The following is a 16,869-nucleotide window of genomic DNA, read 5'->3' on the forward strand; positions in this document are numbered from 1 at the left end:
AACGCGCGAGGTAAGCGCTTCCTAGACTACCGCGCGGGCAGCCACGCGAGGGCCGCGGCGAGCTTCGCGAGGCGCCCCGCGGCGGCGTCGCGGTCCGCCGGCGGCGCGGACCGGTCGCGCGCGGGGAGCGCGGCGACGGCGGTGACCGCGCCGTCGACGCGGAGCGCCCGCGCGAGCGCCGCGAGGGCCACGAAGACGCCGTCGCCGTAGATCGCGGCGTCGTCGAGGAGCGTCTCGTCGTCCGGGTCCCGGGCCGCCGCGCAGGGCGTGCCCGCGGCGCCGAACGCGGCGAGCGCGGCCGCGACGCCGCGCGCGGCGCCGTCGTGCGGCGCGCCGAGGGGCTCGCCGTTCGCGGAGGGCCAGGCGCCGCCGCCGGCGCGGGGCGGCTTCGGCCGGGCCTCGGCCGCCGCCGCCACGGCGTCGAGGAGCGCCGGGAGGACCGCGCCGCCGCGCGCCGCGCCGAACAGACCCGCGGCTTCCGCGTCGCGGGCGAACGCGACGGCGTTGCCGAGCTCGCGGCAGCGCTGGAAGGCGGCCCGCGTCGCGTCGTTTCCGCGGTCGTGGAGGAGCGCGAGCAGCGCGTCGAGGGCGCCGTCAGCCGCGGCCGCGCCGTAGGCGACGAGCAGCCGCGCGACGAGCGGCCCGCCGCCGCCGGGCGCGAGTAGCTGCCGCGCCGCGGCCCAGTGGCCCCGCCCGAGGAAGGCGCGCTCGAGCTTCCAGGCGTCGTTGACCGCGTCGCGCGCGGCGGGCGCCAGCAGGGCCGCGGCGCCGTAGCGGAGCGTCGCCTTCGAGGGCGCGGGCCGCGGCGCGCCCCGCTCGCGGTCGTCGACGGTCTCCAGGGGCGCCCGCGTGAAGCGCGCCGTCGCGAGGGCGTAGCACCACTTGGGGAACACGTCTTCGGCGAGCGACCGGGCCAGGGCCGCCAGGACGCGGCCGCCCGGCGCGGCGCCGCCGCCGCCGTCGCGCGGCGCCCGGCCGTCGGCGGCCGCGAGCACCTCGTCGAAGGCGTCGAGGGGCGCGCCCCAGGCGCGCCGCGCCGCGTGGAGGACCGTCGTCGCGCGCAACGCCTCGGGCGCCGCGCAGCACCCGAGCTGCTCCAGCGTCTTGATCGCGAACTCGACGTCGTCGGCCAACTTGTCGTCGACGCGGACGGCGACGAGGCGCGCGACGTCGACGCAGCGGCCGAGGCAGCGCAGCTGCCTCCGCGCGTCGAGCAGCTGGCAGGGCCTCGCCGCCGCCTCGAGCTCCGCGAGACGTTTTCGAGGGAGCCGGCGCGCGTACTCCGAATCGAGCAGCGCGAGCGCCGCGCGGTCCTTGACCCGCGCGTAGCAGGCGTCGCCGACGAGAAAGACGAGCTGGTCGAACGCTAAATTCATCTCCGCCTCGATCTCGCCGTAGAGGTGGCGCTTCCCGAGGTCGCGGAGCGCGGTCGCCGCCGCGTCGTCGTAGACGTCCAACGCGTAGGGCAGCGCGGCGAGGAGCCGGTCCGCCGGCACGGCGTCGGAGCCCGGCCCGCCCCTGGCCGCGTGCTCCGCGAGGATCCAGGGCAGGGAGAGCTCGATGGGGAACTGGATCTGCTGCGAGAGCTCGAGGTAGAGCTCCCGGTACCACAGGAACCCAAAATCCGCGCTCGAACGCGCGGTCTTGGCGAGCGCGAGCACGGCGCCGGCCCACTCGAGGACCTCGTGGACCTCGTCGTACTCGTCGGCCGCCGGCGCCGCGGGCGGCGGCGCCTTCGAGGCCCCGAAGAAGACGGACGGCGCGGCCGACGGCGACGACGTCCACCGCGTGCTCCGGGCGAAGAAGCTCCGCGTGCTCGCGCTCGACGCCGGGCTCGTCGGCTCCTCCTCCTCCTCCTCGTCGCTCGCGACGAGGAGCTCCTCGGCCTTGGCCACGCGCCAGCCCCGGAGCTTCGTCCGCGTCGGCCGCCCCGGGAAGAGCTCGTCCGCTCCTAGATGCCCGCAGACGCTCCGCACGTGGGCCTCGCACTTGGTCGCGAGCCCGGGCGCCGCGTCGGCGAGCGTCTGGGCGAGCGACTTGGCGAGGCAGATGGCGTCGACGAGGACCGACTTCTCGCGGCCGCTGTAGTTGTGGAGGAGCGCGGCCGCGAAGGGCACCGTCCGCTTGTCGTGCGCGGACCCGTCCTCGAGGCCGGAGATGGACGGGTGCGTGAGCTTCCAGTAGTACTCGTCGGCGACGGCGCGGCGCAGGTCGCGCAGGAGCTCGAGGCAGGCCCGGGCCGCGGCGAACGCGGCGCGCGGCGCCTCCGGCCCGTCGTCGTCGTCCGCGCCGGCGCTTTGGAGGTTCGCGACGGCGAGGCCGACGACGTCGCGCGCGGCGCGCCACGTCGGCTCGAGGGCGGCGTTGCGGCAGACGCCCTCGTCGCGCAGATCGAGGCGCTGCTTGTGCTTGCCGTAGTTCGGGGTGAGACCCAGAACGGTGTGCGCGGCGACGGACATGTCGCCCGCCAAAGGGCAGACGGGCCGCCGCCGGAGCGCGGCGAGGAGCGCCGCCTGGTCCACGCGGGCGTCGGCGTAGGCGTCGACGTCGCGGCCGTCCCAGGGCCCGTCGAGGAGGAAGAGGAGGAACGGCAGCCGCCGCGAGAGCGCCGCGGCGCCCTCGGCGCGCGCGCCGCCGCCGCGCCGCAGCGTCGCCAGCGTCGCGTCGATCGCGGCGGCGACCAGGGCGTCGGCGCGGGGCGCGGCGAAGGCCAGGTCCTCCCGCAGCCGCCGCGCAAGCCGGCCCTGGTAGGACCGGATCGTCGAGTCCTCGTCGTGGTGCACGACCAAGGCCTCCGTCAGCTCCTCGAAGTCCGACGCGCTCAGCGGGCCCGCGTTGGCCTCGCCCGTCGCCGGCCAGCCGTCGGGCATGGCCTGCTGGAGCCGCTTGATGTCCTGGGTCAGCGTCGCGGGGAAGAAGGCCTTCATGTCTTTCAGGAGGTCCAACGTGAAGACGGCGTCCGCGGCCGCCGCGAAGGTCTCGACGTCCAGGGCGCCGCAGCCGCCGTCGAGGGCGCGGTCCGCGGCCTCGACGCAGAACTCGACGGCGCGGTCCGCGAAGCGCATCGCGTCGAGGACCGGGGCGAGCGCGTCGCCGAGCGTCGCGACGATGAGGCCCCGCACGCGCGCCTCCTCCTCGCCCGCGTAGTAGGGGATGGCCTTGCTCACGGACCGGTAGCTGTACAGCACGGCGACGTGCTCCTCGTGCTCCGCCAGCAGGTCCTCGCAGCGCCGCGCGAGCGCCACGGGCTCGCGGCGCAGGGCCGCGGCGTCGAGCTTGCCCCCCAGGTCGTCGACCTCGAGGCCGCCGTAGCCGACGGCGCCGGACTCGACGAAGGACGCGGCGAGCTCGTCGATGCCGCATCGGATGTGCAGCGACGGCGCGCCGACCTTGCCCGCGAAGACCACCATCCCAGGCTGCCCGTTCCCAGCCTGCGGCCGGGCAGCCTCAAAGCTGAGGTTTGCGCTCGCCGCACGATCGGCGAAAGCTTTAAAGATGCATCGCCGCAAGAATTGCGCCAGGTGGTTTGGCCTTCCGTGATCGACCAAAATGCAGGCTGCGCGCGCCGTCCAGCGCGTCTCGCGGTCGCGCAATGCGCGCGCCCTGTCCACGGTGTCCGGGCTCAAGGGCGACTACACGGTCGTGGACCACAGCTACGACGTCTGCGTCGTCGGCGCCGGCGGCGCGGGCCTGCGCGCGGCCATGGGCGCCGCCGAGGCGGGCTTCAAGACGGCCTGCGTCACGAAGCTCTTCCCCACGCGGTCCCACACGGTCGCCGCCCAGGGCGGCATCAACGCGGCGCTCGGGAACATGAGCGAGGACGACTGGAAGTGGCACATGTACGACACCGTCAAGGGCAGCGACTGGCTCGGCGACCAGGACGCGATCCACTACATGTGCCGCGAGGCGCCCCAGGCCGTGCTCGAGCTCGAGTCCTTCGGCCTCCCGTTCTCGCGCACGGACGACGGCAAGATCTACCAGCGCGCGTTCGGCGGCCAGTCGCTCGACTACGGCAAGGGCGGCCAGGCGTACCGGTGCTGCGCGGCCGCGGACCGCACGGGCCACGCCATGCTCCACACCTTGTACGGCCGGTCCCTGGCCTTCGACACGACCTACTTCCTCGAGTACTTCGCCCTGGACCTGATCATGGACGACGAGGGGTCGTGCGTCGGCATCGTCGCCATCAACATGGAGGACGGCACGCTCCACCGCATCAACGCGTCGAACACGGTGCTCGCCACGGGCGGCTACGGCCGCGCCTACTTCTCCTGCACGTCGGCGCACACGTGCACGGGCGACGGCAACGCGATGGCGCTGCGGGCGGGCTTGGCCGCGGAGGACCCGGAGTTCGTCCAGTTCCACCCGACGGGCATCTACGGCGCCGGCTGCCTCATCACGGAGGGCTGCCGCGGCGAGGGCGGCATCCTCCGGAATTCCGAGGGCGAGCGCTTCATGGAGCGCTACGCGCCGTCCGCGAAGGACCTCGCGAGCCGCGACGTCGTCTCGCGCGCGATGACGATGGAGATCCGCGAGGGCCGCGGCGTCGGCAAGGACGCGGACCACTGCTACCTCCATCTTGATCATTTACCCGCGGAGTTGTTGGCCGAGCGGCTCCCGGGCATCTCGGAGACGGCCGCGATCTTCGCGGGCGTCGACGTGACCAAAGAGCCCATCCCCGTGCTCCCGACGGTCCACTACAACATGGGCGGCATCCCGACGAACCACCTCGGCGAGGTCATCCGCCAGGTCACGGGCCCCGACGGCTCCGTCATCGACCACGACGAGGTCGTGCCCGGCCTCTTCGCGGCCGGCGAGGCGGCCTGCGCGTCCGTGCACGGGGCCAACCGCCTCGGCGCCAACAGTCTCCTCGACATCGTCGTCTTCGGCCGCGCCTGCGCGCTGCGCATCGCCGACATCGCCGAGCCCGGCGCGCCCGTGCCGCCGCTGCCCGCGGACGCCGCGGAGAAGACCATCGCGGACGTCGACGCGATCCGCTTCTCCAGCGGCCCGCGGCCCACGGCCGACGTGCGCAAGGACATGCAGAAGACCATGCAGGACCACGCCGCCGTCTACCGCACGGCCGAGAGCCTCGCCGAGGGCTGCGAGAAGATCCAGAAGAACGTCGAGGCCTTCGCGGACATCGGCGTCACGGACCGGAGCCTCATCTGGAACACGGACCTCATCGAGACCATCGAGCTCCGCAACCTGCTCCCCAACGCGGCGACGACCATGTTCGCCGCCGAGGCGCGCAAGGAGAGCCGCGGCGCGCACGCGCGGGAGGACACGCCCGACCGCCTCGACGACGAGTGGATGAAGCACACGATGTGCTACTTCGACGAGGCGACGAACAAGACGACGGTGACCTACCGGCCCATCCACTACGAGACCCTCGACGCCGACGAGTGCCCCGTCGTGCCCCCCGTCGCCCGCGTCTACTAGGGCGACGCGGCTCCTGAAAGTACATAACACACCTGCTGAATCACTACGGCGCTGCCGGTGGTTAGCGCCGGGGGGGATGGCCCTACTTCTTCTTCGCCTTCGCGTAGACGTGGAAGTCCTCGAGGATCTTCTTGTAGTCGGGCGTCACGCAGAAGCGCTGGAGGTTGCCCCGCAGGTTGTTCGAGATGCACTTCTGGAGGCCGTCCCAGAGGTCGCGGGGCGGGCCCCCCGGCGGGGGCTCGTCGAAGTGCTTCTTGAGGCCCTTGGTGGCCTTCGCGGACATGTTGATGAGCTCCTCGGTGTCGGTGACGATGAAGCGCTTGTAGATGGCGTCGGCGAGGACGTTCAGCGCGTCGGCCCCCGGCGCCGTGTCGAAGGCGGCCTTGTACTGCTCGGCGAGGTCCCAGCAGTGGTAGTTCTCCGAGGAGAACTCGTCGTCGAGCGTCTTCGTGAGCAGCGGCCGCGTCCGCGGGTGCGCGAGCAGCGCGCCGACGCCGGCCTTGGTGCCCAGCGCCTTGATCTCGAACTCGGCGGCCATCTCGGGCGACTCGAGGCAGAGCTGCTTGAAGTTCTCGCCGGGGATGCAGACGAGCGTCGCGTCCGCGGACGCCGCGATCGTCGCCGCGCACGGGTCCGACCGCAGGAGGCTCATCTCCCCGAAGTAGTCGCCCTTGGTGTTCAGCTCGACGTGGATGCCCGTCTCCGAGTCGATCTTCACGGCCCCGTTGACGAGCACGTAGAAGAAGTCGCCCGCCTGGCCCTCCTTGACGATGACGTCGCCTGGGCCGTACGTGTGGATCTCGAAGACGGAGGTGAAGAGCGCGATGGCCGCGGGCCGCATGGCGTCGAACAAAGTCAGGTTCATGGCGAGGAGCTGGGCCGTGATCCGCTCCTTGATGTACTCGTCGATCTGCCTCGTCACCGAAGGCATCGTCTCGATGACCTCGCGCATCTTGTCCGCGTCGAAGTAGATGAAGAGGCACTCGCTCTCCGTCGTCACGGACGCCGTGGACCCCAGGGGCAGGAAGCCGTGGTCCTTGTCGTCCTTGTTCAGCAGGCTCGACTCGCCGAAGAAGTCGCCCGATTGCAAATGGCCGACGGTGATCTCGTCGCCGCGCGAGTCGTGGCAGTGGACCCGCAGCGCGCCCGACAGCACGACGTGCAGCTTGCTGAGCTTGGCGTCCTGGGCGACGACGAGCTTGTCCTCGAACTCGGACTTGAAGTGCGCGACGTTCGCGAACTTGTTCATGCACTCGTCGTCCAAACCGGACAGGACTTTCACTTTCCGCAGCCAGTCGACGACGGACGCGCGCGTGAGCGCTTCGAGATTATCGCAGAACAGCTTCGCCGCCTTGTCGCCCGTGTTCGTCAGCAGGTTCTTCAGGTAGACCTCCTGCGAGAGCACGAGGAGCGCGGCCTTGCCCACCGCGCAGACGTCCGTCGGGTACTCGCCCGTGGACGCGTCGCGCTCGGCCTCGACGTTGCGCACGAGCTCCATCATGCCCATCATCTCGCCCTGGGCGACCATCTTGATCAGCGGCCGGTCCTTCTTGTGCTTCTCGCCGTGGCACGAGACCATGCGGAGCTCGCCCTTCTCGACGATCAGCATGTCGCGCCGGCCTACCTTCGACTCGAAGATGGACTTGCCGTCGGGGACGACGACGCGCACGAAGGACGCGGCGACCTGCTCCTTGGCCTTGATCGCCTCCTCCTCGGGGAGGCCGTCGTAGCACGCGAAGATGGGCGTGTGGTCGCACGCGTCCAACGCGCCGCCGCCGCCCTCGGCGGCCTTGCCCTGGCCGCCGCCCATGGCTCACGGGCGCGCCGGGCCGCGGAGCGGTTCGGTCGCGGACCGCCGCGGCGACGCGGCGCGCGCGGGCGCCGGCGCCAGAAAACCCGGGACCCGCGCCGCGCGGCGGACCGGACCGCGCCGGCTGGCCGCCGCGGGCGCCGCGACCGCGACCGGCGTCGGCGCCGCGCCCCCGCGGACCGCGGGATCGACGAGGCGGCGGACCGGGCCTAGAGCGGCGGCGGCGACGCGGCGCACCGCGATGGAACGCAGCCCATCCTAGCTGTGGCTGCTCGTTATCCCAGCCGTGGGTGCAAGTACTGGAGATTCGTACTTCATCAACTAGAAAGGCACGACCATTTACATTCAAACGTTGAATATTCTTCAGGCTGCATGCCGCGAAAGTATCTTGACGTAGAGCCTGCACCATCGGCCCCGCCGGGAGTACGGGGGTCGAGCATTGCCGAGGTCTACGTCGCTCGGGTCCTGCGCCCCCCTCCTCCACCCCCACGCCCGCGGTCTGGACAGAGCTTAGGCACGGGGCACGCGACCCCGCCGCTCAGGCCTCGTCGAGGATGAGCTGGAGCGCGCGCGCCGCGGCGAGGAAGTCCGTGCAGCCCGCGTCCGGCTCCGCGCCCGGCGTCTCCGCGGCGATGGTCGCCGCGTCCTCGGCGGCGTCGACGAGCTCCGCGAGCGTGTCGCGGAGGCGGCCATGGACCCGCGCGCCCAGCAGCGCCGCCGCGCCGCCGACCTCCGCCTCCAGCAGCAGGTTGTGGAGGGCCTTGCAGGCGACGGCGGCTAGAGCCAGGTCCTGGAGCCCCGCGCGGCGCACGATCTCCACGAGCTCGCGCGTCCCGCCGAGGTCGTCCCGGAGGAGGATGCCCTTCGTCGCGGGATCCGCCGCGACGTTCACGAGCGCGCCCGCGGCGGCGAACGCGACGTCGCGCGACGTGTGCACGAGGAGCAGCACGAGCGCCTCGTCGGCGCCGACGTCGCGCATGATTCTTCGCGCCGCGGCGTCCCGCGAGAAGTTGCCGAACGCGCGCGCGGTCTCCGACACGGCCTCGCTGTTGTCGTGGAGCAGCGCGTCGAGGAGGCCGCCGCACGTGGCGCCGTGGTCCGCGAAGAGGGACTCGTCCTCCTTGAAGCCGTAGGCCCGCGGCGGCCGGTGCGTGACGTAGTAGGACAGGTTCGTGATCGCGGAGACGATGTTGAGCACGAGCTCCTCGCGCGACCGGTCGAGCGCGACGCGGAGCAGCCGCGTCAGCGACCGCACGCCCGGCGCGTTCGCGACGAGGACGCCGACGTCCGGGTTGATGCTCATGTTCGCCACGAGCCGGATGAGCTTGATGAGCACCTGCTCCGCGTCGTCGCCGCCGCCGCCGGCGAGGAACGCGGCGCCCGACTTCTCGAGCATCGCCACGAGGGGCAGCGCGCCGCCGTGGTCGATGCCCAGCACGACCCGGTTCGCGTCGTTCGACGCCGTCAGGTTGCCCAAAGCGAAGGCCAGCCGGAGCACGACGGCCGGCATCGGCGCGAGCGCGTCCGACGGCTCCGCGGTTCCCCCCAGCGCCAGGGCGCCCTCGTGGGCGGCCTCGAGGGTCGCGAGCACGTCGCCGAGCCGCTTCGGGTCGCCGTGGAGCGCCGTGCGCGTCGGCTCGTGGAGGCTGAGCTTCGCGAGCGCGCGCGCGACGTTCAGCGTCAGCTCCCAGTACCGCGTCCCAAAGGGCCGGAGGCACGCCGCGAGCGCCGTCGCCGCGCGCGCGGCGCCGAGCTGGCGCAGCTGGCTCTTCTCCGCGCACATGTTCCGCAGCGCGCCGGAGACCTGGACGAGGAGCTGCGCGACCTGCTTCTTCCGCGTGTCGAAGCGCCGCTTTTCGGACGCGTCGTCCACGGTGCGCTTCTCCTCGTGGCGGTGGTGCGCGACGGCGGCCCGCAGCAGGTCGCAGAGCGTGCAGATGATGCCGAGCTGGCCCAGGGGCCGCAGGTGGCCGTCGTGGTTCGTCAGGTTCTTGATCGTCCCCGCGGCGTAGATCAGCGGCTCGAGGGCCGCGGGCGCGGCGCGCTGCCGCGCGCGGTCCTCCTTCCTCGCCGCCGGCGCGAGCTTCTGGGCCGCCCGGGCCAGCGCGGCGAGGAGCACGGCGACGAGCTTCACGTCGAAGAAGAGGGGGTCGTTCGCGGGCGTCCTCGAGGCCTGGAACGCCGCTCGGAACGTCGCGGCCTCGCGCGGCCCGTCGCCCGCCAGGACCGTGCCGTCGAGGAGGCGCAGCGTCTCCCGCGCGATGATCAGGCGGCTCCGCAGGTCGTCGTGGTCGAGGCCGCGCACGAGCGCCTCGACGACGGCCGTCCGCGCCGCCGACGGCGCGTCGTTGAACGTCTGGCTCTCGAACCAGGAATCGAGGACGCTCAGCCGGTCGCTGACGTCGTCGGGCTCCGCCGCGCTCAGCCGGTCCAGCGCCGCCGCCGCCCGCCGCAGGCGCTCGGCCCGGGGGTCCGCGTCGTCGTCGTCGTCGCCGCCGTCGTCCTCGGGCCCCGGCGGCGCGCGCGCGGGCGGCGGCGCCTCCCGCCGCTCGCTTTGGCGTTGCTCGCGCTTCGTCGCCTGCTGCGTGACGACGCTCCGCCGGAGCGACGACCCCAGCGAGTCGCCCCGCGCGCCCGACGGGTCCTCGAAAAATAAGGCGCGGTTTCGCGTCATCGCGGCCGGCGTGAAGGGCCGGCTCGGGTCCTTGAGCGACGCGCGCGCCTCGCTGATGGCCGACGCGATGGTCCCGCGCACGGGCTTCCGCATGTCCATCATGCTCCGCTGCCGCCCGCCCCCGGGCGCCGTTGACGACACAATCGTGCACCGAGGGCCGCCGCGGGCGCGATGAGGCCGCCCCCACGCGCGCGCGACGCTGCCTTTCTCGGGCCGGCGGTGGCCGCCGCGGCCGGCAGGGGACGGCGGCGGCCGCGGGAGCCTCGGCGACCGGCGGCGACGACCGTGCTGTGGACAACGGTAGACGTCGAGCTGCCCGCCGAGGTTAAGGTTGGATTACGTGCACTTCACTCGCTTCAACTTTGGCCGCCCCTTTCTCGATCTTATTATGGAGGCTGCTCGATGGTTGCTCGTCATATTCGCCGCTGCCGCCGCTGGCGATGATGGTGTGGCGACCTTCGATCCGACGTCTGTGCTCCGCGTCGAGCTCCTCGCGCACGCAGCCGTCGTCCATCTGACGTCTCCAACGTGCAAGAACAAACCCTGCGACGGCAACTGGACGCTGCCTGTGAGTTCGGCCGACCTCGCCGTCGACGCCAGCCTGCGCGCGACCGTCACCTTCACGGGGCCAGCAAGGACGTGGTCCATCGTTCCCGGCGCCGTGACCGATAGCTGGTGGGAGGTGTTTTTCGACCTCGCGGACGTCAACGCCACGGGCTTCTCCTACGCCTTCGCCGCGCGTCTGGACGGCGCGAGCCTCGTCGAGGTGAACCGGACGACCCTGGGCGCGGGGAACTGGACCGTCGACCCGGCGCACAGCGAGGGCGGCTACATCGACGCGGGCGTGGACCTCGTCCTCGACGACGCGGCGTCTCGGGCCTCGGTCCGCGTGCCCGACGTCGAGAACTGGGTCGACTACGCCTACGTCCGGGCGAGCACGGACATCACTTTCGACGGCGCGGCGCGCCGGGCGACCTTCGCCGGCCTCGTCCGCGTCCCCGCGCCGGCGAGGTAAGTCGGTTCGGAAGGTACTGTGCCCGTCGCCGACGCGCCTCGTCGGGGCGCGGGTGCGATGGGCCCTTACGACGCGTTGCGACCCCCTCAGCGCTTGGCGAAGGAGAGCGCGAGCGTGTCCGTCGGCGTGAGTTTGAAGTTGTCGAGGCCCTGGAGCGCGAGGGACGCCTGGGTCTCGTCGGCGAACTCGACGAAGGCGATGCCCTTCTTGCCCGGCACCATGCGGACCTCCTTGAAGCCGCCGTACTGCTGGAAGAGGATCGAGAGCATCATGTCGTTGCAGTCGTCGGGCAGGTCCTGCGCGAACAACACGTTCGACGGCGTCGCGTTCTTGTCGGCCTTGGCCGCCTTGGCGGGCTTGGGCGCCTCCAGGGCCTCCGTCGCCGGCGGGGCCTTGGGCGGCGGCGCCTCGCGCTTCCGCTTCTCGCGCGCGACGAAGCTACCGTCGGCCTTGGAGACGACGTCGCTCTTCGCTTTCGCGAACGCGATGCGCATGGGCTTGTCGAAGAAGGGGAAGCCCTGCATCTGGCGCAACGCGTTCGTCGCCGCGCCGACGTCGGCGAAGACGACCCAGGCCTGGCCCCGCAGCTTCAGGCCCCGGCAGCAGACGACGTCGAGGATCTTGCCGAACTGCGAGAAGACGGAGTAGATCGACTTCTTCAGGGCGTCCTTCTTGATCTTCTCGTTGAGGTTGTTGATGTACACCGTCTGGTTGGGCTGGACCGACGCCATCGCCGCCGCCGGGCCGGGGCGCGAGGCGCGGCGCGCTCTCTTAAAGAGGAGCTCTTGGTGAACACCGCGCCGGTGAACGCGCGCGCGGTGTCGTTGTTTAAATTCTGAAAGGGCGGCGCTCTGTGTGACCTCCGCGCTGCGCGAAACGGGTCCGAGCGAGAGAGCGGCGCGGCTGAGGCTCGACGAGGGGCGAGCACAGACGCGACTCCAGCGAGGCGCGCGCGGCTGATCGGCCGACATGGCCGACCTTGACGTCCGAGCCGAGACGATGCCGTCGTTCACGATCGATTCGATTGCGGGCAGCCACTGCGCCGCAAGGCAGCCACCTTTCTGGCCGCGACCTGCCGCCGCGTTTCGGCGGGAGGGCGGCCGTCGCTCCCGCCGGCGCCATGGCGACCAACGTCGAGAAGAAGGACGACGGCGCCAAGAAGAGCTCGGGCCTGCGGTCGACGCGCAAGCTCTTCGCCAGGTGGACGGGCCTGCGCCACGCGGTCAAGCGGACGACGAAGGCGCTCGTCGGCCCGCGGGAGCCCGCGCGCGAGCCGCCGCGCATCCTCATCGACTCGACCTACGCGAAGCGCACCTTCAAGAAAGCGGAGCTCGAGAAGCTCTTCGAAAAACGAAAAAAACGGGTCTACGACCTCGCGCCGGCGCCCGCGGACCTCGAAAAGGCCGTCCCCGACGACGTCGAGGCCGTCGGCGAGGACGCTACCGTGGTCATCGACGCCGGCTCCTTCCTCACGCGCATCGGCCTCACGGGCGAGGGCGAGCCGCGCATGGTCGTCGCGTCCGTAGTCGGCTTCGCCGGCGGCCCGAAGACGCCCGACGCGCACGCCGCGGGCGCCGCCGGCGCGGCGGCCCACCCGGACTGCTACGTGCGGCCGCTCTACCGCAACGCCTACGCCGACTGGGACGCGGCGGAGAAGCTCTGGAGGCACGCGCTCTTCGCGACGTGCGGCGACGAGGGCGCGCGCCGGGGCGGGACACGTAGTACTTCAACGCGAGCGCATGCGACGGTCTCGACGCGGATGCGTCTCGCCTTCGTCGAGCACCCGACGAGAGGCAACGACGCGTCCAAAAATCGGCCGAAACGACGTCGAGAGAGAGGCGTTCGACGTTTCGCCGGACCGGCCCGGCCCACCGGTCGTTTCCGACTCAGGCGCGGGCCGCGTCGTCATCACGGTGCCCGTGCTCCAGCCCAAGGCGACGATCCAGCGCATGGTGGAGATCGTCATCGACGAGCTCGGCGCCGAGGAGTGCCACGTCGGCGTCGCTCCCGTGCTCGCGCTCTACGGCCAGGGCTACACGACCGGCCTCGTCCTCGACGTCGGCGCGCAGTCCGCGCGGGCCCTCCCCGTCATCGACGGCTTCGCGACGCCCCACGCGCTCTGCGTCGACGCCGAGCTCTCCGGCGACCGGCTGAACGCCTACGCCGCGGACTTCCTGCGGGCCAGGGGCTGCGCCTTCGCGTCGAATCGCGCCGCGAACGCCGCGGGCGAGGCGCTCAAGCGCACGCGCGGCGTCGTCGCCTGGAGCGACCGCGACCCCGTGACGGAAGCGACCTTCGAGGTCACGGCCGCGTGGACGGCCGAGCCCAAAACGATCGCTTTAACGCCCGAGGACCGCAAGCTCCTCGGCGAGCCCCTCTTCAACCCGAAGAAGGTCGACAAGCAGGCCAAGACCAAGGGCCTCGCGGCCCTCATCAAGCAGTCGATCTACAAGTCCGAGGAGGACATGCGCGTGACGCTCTGGGGCGGCGTCCTCCTCGTCGGCGGCGGCTCGAGCCTCAACGGCACGCCGGAGCGCCTCGAGGAGGACCTCTTCATCATCTCGCCGGACACCATCGACGTCGCCGTGACGGCGTCGCCGGGGCGGGACGTCATGGCCTGGCAGGGCGGCGCGTACCTCACGACGCTGCCCGAGTTCGAGAACAACTGGATCCACGTCGAGGACCGCGAGGACCCGGAGCTCTTCAAGCAGCGCCTCAAGGACACGGAGTACAACTGTTAGATCGCCGCCGCGGAGGTGGCCGCGTTACTCCGCGCAACTGTGGGACGCCGTGGACGCGGCCTAATTCGGCCACTGCAACCTGGCGGCGCCGGGCAACGTTTTTTGTTACGGCAGCAACGCGGCTTTGAACGATGATGGGCAGCTAAACACACACGACCATGGGCCGCGAGACGGTCGTCAACGACCTGCTGGACCGGGGCCAGATCGTCGACACGCAGGAGGTGTCCGACGCGCTCGAGGCGTCCTACGTGGACAAGAAGAAGGCGACGAACGTCCACGACCGCCTCGCCACGGAGGAGGCCAACGAGTGGGCCAAGCTCTCGGACCGGCGCAGCGCCGTCATCTCGCTGCTGCGCTCCGTCTGCGACCAGCTGCGGAAGATCGACAACCCGCCCCTGAGCCGCAGCGACGAGGCCGAGGGGACGACGTGGGCGGCGCAGACCAAGTACGCGGGCGCGACGTCCGCGGACTGGAGCGGCCGCCAGCGCCTGAGCTGGCGCGGCGTCGAGCTGGCGGAGACCCTCTTCGACCACTTCGACACGGACGGCGACGGCTGCTGGACCTACGGCGACTTCCGGCGGTACTTGGAGGGCGTCGGCCGGCCGGGGGAGGTCGACGCGCACGTCATGGCGCACCGCGAGGTCTGGCGCTGCTACATGGACGACCTCTTCGGCACGTCCCACGAGGGTTTGGTGTGCCTCGAGCACTTCGTGAACTACCGGGAGTACGTCGAGCACAGATTCCCCGTGGAGAAGGACGTGCTCGCGCTGGGGCTTCTGGCGACGCCGCGCGATTTGGATCGGTGGCGCACGTGCCTCGAGCGCTTCGACGAGCTGGACCGGGAGCTGAACAAGGAGGTCTACGGCATCGACGAGCCCACGGGCAAGGTCGCCGCGACCTCCTTCCAGCAGCTGTGCTACGACTGCGGCGAGTGCCTCTCCTACGAGGAGTGCGCGCTGAGTTTGAGGGTCCACCTGCGGAAGAACGCGCTCATGACGACGCTCCGCGAGGACTACAAGGCGCGGCACTTGTTCTCCTTCCACCAGGAGAGCCGCGTCGACGGCCGCGACGGCCAGCGAATTTATAGAGACGCGTTCGCGGCGTGGTGGCTGTCGTCGCGGGAGACGCTGCGGCCGTTGGCGCCGTTCGCGGGCTCGTGCTGCGGCGCGCTGCTGGGTTTCAGGACGTGGCTGCGGCGGTCGAAGCGCAATGTCGGCCGCGTCATGGGCTTGATCGCGTCCTTCGTGGACCGGGGCCTCATCACGCCGGAGCGGCTCGCGCGGCTCAAGGAGGACCACGCGAAGTGGGACTTTGCGGTGGAGATCGGCGACGAGGCCGCGGACTTCGCGGACGCCGACGGCAACATGTCCATCGAGGTCGAGTACGAGCACGTCGACGACCCGGGCGAGTTCCACGCGAAGATGCAGGTGCCGGGGACCTGCGGGTCGTCGATCTGCGTCGACTTCCCGGCCAAGGACGGCGCGGACCCGCGCGAGGTCATGCGCCTGCGGAAGCTCGTCGTGGACTTCATCCACGCGCACCTCGAGGACGACCTCGCGAAGCTGCCCTACTTCCACGGCGTGCGCGTCATCCGCCCCGTGGGCGGCGCGGAGGACGAGGGCTTGTTGTTGCGGCTCCAATTCCTGTGGAAGAAGGAGGGCAACCTCGACAACATCCTGCGGAACGTGCTCAAGCTCGGCCAGGGCCTGCGGTCTTTGATCCCCGAGATGCAGATGAGCGCGCGGAGCGGCCTGAGCATGGAGGATTTGTACGAGTCGACGAAGATCGTTTTAGGGTACGACGCGTCGATCCGTTTGTCGGGCCGCGCGACGCTCGCGCGGTCCGCGCTCGCGCTCCTGCTCGAGGAGCTGCTCCACGCCGGGGAGGAGGCCCGGGCCGTGGAGCGGAGCGAGAAGGAGCTCAAGTGGAAGGCCCACGAGTTGGCGAAGGCGCGGACGCTGAAGAGCCACGGCGACCTCCTCAAGCCTGGCGAGCTCCCGCTGACGGGCATCACGGGCCACGTCAAGCCGGAGCACGAGGCGACGGACGTCCACGACGCCGCGCGCGCCGCCGAGGACGCGACGTGGACCGAGCACCTCTGGGCGCTCTGCCGGGGCCTGAAGGCGACGCGCGCGACGTCGCTCGAGTTCTCGTTCCACAGCCTCAACGAGCTCTTCCTCGGCAACAGCGCCGTGCTGTCGGCCCTGCCCGCGGCGGCCCTGCCGGGCCTGCGCGCCTTCCTCGAGCCCTACGGCGGGCCCGCCTTATGCTGGGCCGCGTTCAGGGACCGGCTCTCGAACGAGATCGCCGCGTCGTGGGCCGCCGTCGACGAGGCCGAGGCCGCCGAGGCCGCGCGCCTCGAGGCCAAGGCCAAGGCCGACGCCGACGCCTGGGCGGCCATGACCCGCGAGGAGAAGCGGCGCCAGCGCTTCATCCAGGAAAAGGCGGCGCTCCAGGCCAAGTTGGGCAGCCGCGTCGCCGACGCGACGGGCGACGCGCGCGACGAGGTCCAGGTCGACGAGGAGAAGGAGTCGGACGTCCACTTCGCGCAGCGCATGCGCCAGGACCACGCCCGCCACCTCCGCGAGGCCCTCGAGCTCTACCGCCTCGCCGCGGCGACGCTCTACGGCGTCTCGCAGGTCACGCTCCACTCGAACAAGTCCAAGGTCGAGATCGCCATCGAGGGGCTCGACATCTTCGACCCCCTGCCGTAAGTTGTGAGTCTTGATTTAGCGGCTTCTTGTGCCATTCTTTCGGGAGGGCCGGGCGCGCCCCGGACGTCCGGGGCGGCGCGCGGCGGCGGTGGTGGGGGCGGTCCGCTCCGCGGAGGGCCCCGCTCTTGGTCGCGGGCGCGCGCTCACGCGCGCGGCCGCTTGCGCAGGGGCCGGCCGCAGACGACGACGCTCCTGTCGCCGAGGAGGCCCTCGGAGACCTCGCCGAGGACGTCGAGCGCGACGGACGTCTGGTTGCCGCCGACGACGAGGGGCCCGCCGAGGGGCGCCGCGGACCGCGGCGGCCGGCCGGCGACGGCCTGCAGCGCGCCGCGGAACCGCCTCCTCGAGTCGTCGTCGAGGAGGTCGTGGAACGACACGTTCTCGAGAGACTCCGACGACGCGAAGCGCAGCGACGCCGCCGCCGCGCGGTTCGCGTAGCCCACGCGCAGGTCCGGCCCGTCGAGGGCGAGGAAGAC

The 16,869-nt window shown here is 71.6% G+C and overlaps 6 protein-coding genes across 6 annotated transcripts; 2 read left to right on the plus strand and 4 right to left on the minus strand.

The window, feature by feature from the left end:
• Window positions 1-26: 26 nt before the first annotated feature.
• AURANDRAFT_65320 (hypothetical protein) lies at window positions 27-3,410 on the minus strand (the record flags this gene model as incomplete). The annotated part of the gene is made up of 1 exon (XM_009040361.1): window positions 27-3,410. The coding sequence occupies one exon, from the start codon at window positions 3,408-3,410 to the stop codon at window positions 27-29; it is 3,384 nt and encodes a 1,127-aa protein (XP_009038609.1).
• A 119-nt stretch (window positions 3,411-3,529) lies between these two features.
• Window positions 3,530-5,481, plus strand: AURANDRAFT_37947 (hypothetical protein; the record flags this gene model as incomplete). Its single annotated transcript, XM_009040194.1, has 1 exon — window positions 3,530-5,481. The coding sequence occupies one exon, from the start codon at window positions 3,550-3,552 to the stop codon at window positions 5,437-5,439; it is 1,890 nt and encodes a 629-aa protein (XP_009038442.1).
• Window positions 5,482-5,995: 514 nt separating this feature from the next.
• Window positions 5,996-6,346, minus strand: AURANDRAFT_15356 (hypothetical protein; the record flags this gene model as incomplete). Its single annotated transcript, XM_009040360.1, has 1 exon — window positions 5,996-6,346. A coding segment is annotated over one exon (351 nt), but the record flags the coding sequence as incomplete, so codon positions are not given.
• A 1,441-nt stretch (window positions 6,347-7,787) lies between these two features.
• AURANDRAFT_65322 (hypothetical protein) lies at window positions 7,788-10,022 on the minus strand (the record flags this gene model as incomplete). Its single annotated transcript, XM_009040359.1, has 1 exon — window positions 7,788-10,022. The coding sequence occupies one exon, from the start codon at window positions 10,020-10,022 to the stop codon at window positions 7,788-7,790; it is 2,235 nt and encodes a 744-aa protein (XP_009038607.1).
• Window positions 10,023-11,024: 1,002 nt separating this feature from the next.
• AURANDRAFT_28680 (hypothetical protein) lies at window positions 11,025-11,669 on the minus strand (the record flags this gene model as incomplete). Its single annotated transcript, XM_009040358.1, has 1 exon — window positions 11,025-11,669. The coding sequence occupies one exon, from the start codon at window positions 11,667-11,669 to the stop codon at window positions 11,025-11,027; it is 645 nt and encodes a 214-aa protein (XP_009038606.1).
• Window positions 11,670-12,058: 389 nt separating this feature from the next.
• On the plus strand, window positions 12,059-13,679 carry AURANDRAFT_28701 (hypothetical protein; the record flags this gene model as incomplete). The annotated part of the gene is made up of 2 exons (XM_009040195.1): window positions 12,059-12,621; window positions 12,773-13,679. The coding sequence occupies 2 exons, from the start codon at window positions 12,059-12,061 to the stop codon at window positions 13,677-13,679; spliced, it is 1,470 nt and encodes a 489-aa protein (XP_009038443.1).
• Between the last annotated feature and the right edge of the window lie 3,190 nt (window positions 13,680-16,869).

The sequence above is a fragment of the Aureococcus anophagefferens genome, assembly GCF_000186865.1.
Source record: "Aureococcus anophagefferens unplaced genomic scaffold AURANscaffold_14, whole genome shotgun sequence".
Classification (NCBI taxonomy): domain Eukaryota; class Pelagophyceae; order Pelagomonadales; family Pelagomonadaceae; genus Aureococcus; species Aureococcus anophagefferens.